This window comes from Penaeus monodon, chromosome 4 (genome assembly GCF_015228065.2).
Source record: "Penaeus monodon isolate SGIC_2016 chromosome 4, NSTDA_Pmon_1, whole genome shotgun sequence".
In the NCBI taxonomy this organism is placed as follows: domain Eukaryota; kingdom Metazoa; phylum Arthropoda; class Malacostraca; order Decapoda; family Penaeidae; genus Penaeus; species Penaeus monodon.
Window position 1 is genome coordinate 36,179,944 of NC_051389.1, and position 5,000 is coordinate 36,184,943.

The following is a 5,000-nucleotide window of genomic DNA, read 5'->3' on the forward strand; positions in this document are numbered from 1 at the left end:
ATATTTCCTCAAGGCAAGTGTAAACACTTTTGGTGAGATGGTATCGCCCTGTCTAACGGCTTTTTTAATTGGCATTTTATTGTTTTCCTTGTGGAGCTTGAATTTTGCTGTCCCATCTTTGTGTATATCTTCTAATATTATCAGTATATCTCCTCTACTCTCTGTCTTTGTACAGCTTCTAGTATTGCTGGTATTTGTAAAGAGTCAAATGCATTTTTGAAGTCACTGAATGCCGATGAATATATACATACATACATACATACATACATACATATATATATATATATATATATATATATATATATATATATATGATATATATAATATTTATATCTATATCTATATATATATATGAGACCGTGGTAGCCAAGTGGTTAAAGCATCGGACTCAAAGACTGTCACGACGGCAATCTGAGTTCGAGGGTTCGAGTCACCGGCCGGCGCATTGTTCCCTTGGGCAAGGAACTTCACCTCGATTGCCTACCGTCATGGGAGTCCACAGTCCAGTGGCATATACCGCGCCGGTCCCAATTCAACCCCGAGGAATGGGGAGGGTTGACGGCAGGAAGGGCATCCGTCGTAAAACCGTGCCAAACCGTATGAAAAAAGCGGATACAAAGGTGGAGGAGAAAATCCCACCGGGACCCCCACTAGGGATTAAAGCCCGAAAAAGAAAAAAAAAAAGTACTATACTATCTTTTTTTATATATATATATATATATATATATAATATATATATAAATATTTTTAATATTAAAAAATTTTGGATTTTTAATATATATAAGATATATATATTATATATAATATATATATATATATAAATATATATATTTTAATATATATATTTTAATATATATATATATATATATATAGGTTATATATATATATAGAATATTATATTATTATTTAAGATCATATAAAATTTTATATATATAATAGTATATAATATATATATATACATATATATATATAATTATTATTTATTTATTTATTTTTTATTAAGATCAAAATATATATATAATATATATATATATTATATATATATAATATATATATATTATAATATATATACACACACCAAAACACACACACACACACACAAAACACACACAACACACACCCAACCACACACACACAACCACCCAAAACACACAACATATCATATATATATATATATATATATATATATATATATATATATATATATATATATGATTTTAACATTTGTACTTATTTGGATAATGTTAATTCATAGATCCATCTATCAAATTAATGATTCCTGTTTTATCTTAGTTTTGACATAAAATGTTTGCATTTAAATACCTTTCTTTCTCTTTTCTAGGGATGAATCTGGTCTTTTTGAAATAGATATTGATGGGGACAGTGTGGTTTCACAACTTTACCATGTCCCTAAGTCGAATTATGTCCACAAACTGGATGATATTGGATCAAGACCCACACCACTTCAGACCAGCGAAGCTTACCTACAAAATCATTATGAAAATAAAACTGGTTTTTCCCCATGACTTCCTGAAAGAATACCAAAACCTTGAGGTAGTGGACGATTTTTCCACTATATCAGACACAACATTAAAAGAATACCAAATTCTTCAAGCACCGATTGATTGTCTAAATCAGCCAGAAACAGCAGAGGATGTTCCTTACCTTCCCATATTACTGACCCCAGAAGTGACAATTCAGGCCAAGGAATCCATCAAGAAGAAAAACACACCATACTTGGTCAGTTGTTTTGAAAGGTTTTGTTACAATAATTAATAGTATTAAAATTAGGCAAATGGGAATTATATTCCATTTTTTTATGATATACAATTATCATGTGGCAAATATACATTATTGTTATTATTATTGCTGTTGTTACTATTATTATATAATGATGATGTTATTACTATTATTATTGTTGTTGTTATTTTCTTACATACATTACGATTGTATTTGTAATTGCAATTCAGTAATTTCAATAATTATTGACTTCACTGCATATGAGCCTTTAATGTTATATCCTCCTCCTCCTCCTCCTTCTTCTTCTCCTTCTTCTTCTTCTTCTTCTCCATCTCCCTATCCTTCTCCCTACTCTCCTCTTCTTCCTCCTTCTTCTTCTTCTTTCTTCTTCTTCTTCTTCTTCTTCTTCCTACCTCCTCCTCCTCCTCCTCCTCCCTCCTCCTACCTCCTCCTCCTCCTCATCCTCCTCCTCCTCCTCCTCCTCCTCCTCCGACTCCTCCTCCCCCTCCTCCTCCTCCTCCTCACTCCATCGCTCAACTCCTCCTCCTCCTCCTCTCCCTTCTCACCTCCTTCTTCTTCCTTCTTCTTTCTCTTCTTCTTCTTCTTCTTCTCCTCCCTCCTCCAATCCTCCTCCTACCTCCTCCTCCCTCCTCCCTCCTCCTCCTCCTCCTCCTCCTCCTTATTCTCACTAACTCCTCCTTCTTCTCCTCCTCCTCCTACCTCCTCCTCACTCCTCCTCCGCCTCCTCACGTCACTCACTTCTCCTCCTCCTCCTTCTTCTTACTTTTCTTCTTTCTATCGTTTCTTCTGTCTTCTTTCTTCTGCTCTTCTTCTTCTTCTTCTTCTTCTCCTCCTCCCTCCTCCTCCTGCCTCCTCCTCTCGCTGCATCCTCCTCCTCCTCCTCCTCCTTCCTCCTCCTTCCTCCTTCTCCTCCTACTTCCTCCTCCTCCTCCTGCCTCCTCCTCCTCCGCCTCCTCCCCCTCCTCCATCCTCCTCCTCCTCCCTCTTGCCTCGGCCTCCCGCTTCTCCTTCTTCTCCTTCTCCTTCTCCTTCTCCTTCTTCCTTCTCCTTCTCACGCCTACTCTCCTCTTCCTATCTTCCTCCCTCCTTCTCTCCTTGCTCCTTCTTCTTCTTCTTCCTTCTTCTTTCTCGTTCTCTTCCTTTCTCTTCTTCATTCTTTCTACTTCTTCTTCTTCTTCTTCTCCTCCTTGGCCTCCTCCTCCTCCTCCTCCTCCTCCTCCTCCTTCTTCTCCTCCTCCTCCTCCTTCTCCTCCTCTCCCTGCTCCTCCCCTCCTCCCCCCACTCCTCCTCCTCCGCCTTCCTCCTCCTCCTCCTCCCCCATCCTCTCCTCCCTCCGTCCTCCTCCTCGCTCCTCCCCCTCCTCCACCCCTCGGCCCTCCCCCCCCCTTCCCCACTACCCCCCTCTTTCTTTCCTCTTCCAAGGGAATTTGCATAGCTTCATTGTCCTTAGCAGCGCTTATTTAAGTATCATAGTACATATGTTTTAGTACATTTATGAAAAAAATATATTTCAGCTGAAGGAAGACTTGATAACAACAAAGCCCCATCAATGAACTCCCTGTGTCCCTTTTGTTGTGTAGTGGAGCAAAGCCAGGGACAGTTCATAGAAATTTTTCATGCAGATACATTGAGAATAATCCCAACCATAACAAAAACCGGTGACTGTTTGCAAACTAACTACATCAGGATTGTGGAATTTTGCAAGAACAATCAGAGGGACCACTGCAAAAGAATTGCAACTTCTCGCTGCCATCACAACACCAGCCCTTGAGAAAATTCTCCTGTCGTACATTTCTATATGGATGACACCCAAAGCGTGCAGTTCTTACTTTAAAACACATGATGTCATTTCTGAAGATGGCAAAGCCACATTTAATATTATATTTTTCCTTGTTTGAACTCCTGCAAAACACATAGTAGGTCTGGGAAAAGACTACATATGATCCTGAAAATTTTTGACAGGTAAGAAACTAGTTGCTCAGTGTAATGGAACGATTGTATTCCGTATTAGAAGCAAAATCCACTGACCCCCAGCAGCTGGAGCAAATGTCACAGTATTCATTGTATCCAATTTAAAACATAGGTTAGGTAGAAATAGGTAGAGAAGAACAAGTAAGGGTAGAGGGTGAATATGGTGAGGACGCTTATTTTATTGCTATTATTATTATGGTTACTGTTATTGGTATTATGGTTGCTGTAAATTAACATTATTAGGATTATCATTATTTGGATTATATTCATTATTATTATTGATTTCATAATATTTATCACTCTTATTGGTGTGTGTGTGTGTGTGTGTGTGTGTGTGTGTGTGTGTGTGTGTGTGTGTGTTGGGTGTGGTGTGTGTGGTTTTTTGTGTGTGTGTGTGTGTTGTGTGTGTGTGTTTTGTGTGTGGTGTGGTGTGTGTTTTTGTGTGTGTGGTGTGTGTGTGTGTGTGTGTGTGTGTGTTTTTTTTTTTGTGGTTGTGTGTGGTTTCTTTGGGTGATGTGTGTGTTTTTGTTGTGTGTTTTGTGCTGTGGTGGTGTTGTGGGTGTGTGTGTTTTTGTGTGTGTGTGTGTGTGTGTATGTGTGTTTGTGTAGTGTGTGTGTGTGTTTTGTGTGTGTGTGGGGTGGTTTTGTGTGTGTGTGTGCGTGTTTTTGTGTTGTGATTGTGTGTTTTTTGTGTGTGTGTGTGTGTGTGTGTGTGTGTGGTGGTTGTGTGGTGTGTTTGTGTGTGTGTGTTTTTTTTTTGTGTTGTGTGTTTGTGTGTTTTTGTGTAGTGTGGTTTGTGTTTTTGTGTGTGTTTTGTGTGTTGTGTGGTGTGGTGTTTTGTGTGTGTTGTGTGTGTGTTTTGTGTGTGTGTGTGTGTGTGTGTGTGTGTGTGTTTGTTGTTTTTGTGTGTGTGTGTGTGTTGTGTGTGTGGTGGTGTGTTTTTTGGTGGTGTGGTGTGTGTGTGTGTGTGTGTGTGTGTGTGTGTGTGTGTTGTGTGTGTGTGTGTAATGAGTATATATATATTATACATAGTATATATATATATATATTATATATATTAATAGTGTATATATATATGATATATAGTATATATATATATTATGTATTTGTATGGATATTTATAAAATGTTTGTGTAATATATATAATACTATATAGTACTATGAATATATTATAATCAGTATATAATATATATATATATAGATATATGTATATTTATACATAGAATGTTTGTGTAATATATATCAATATAGTAATTATATAATCTATA

The 5,000-nt window shown here is 37.5% G+C and overlaps 1 protein-coding gene across 1 annotated transcript in view; it reads left to right on the forward strand.

Moving 5' to 3' along the window:
- Positions 1 to 1,342: 1,342 nt before the first annotated feature.
- The window catches only part of LOC119572144, a gene marked incomplete at its 5' end in the record, with an annotated part of 7,584 nt that continues 3,926 nt past the window's right edge, over positions 1,343 to 5,000 (forward strand). The window contains 1 exon segment of the mRNA XM_037919129.1: positions 1,343 to 1,740. Coding sequence (XP_037775057.1) covers positions 1,375 to 1,740 — 366 coding nt within the window.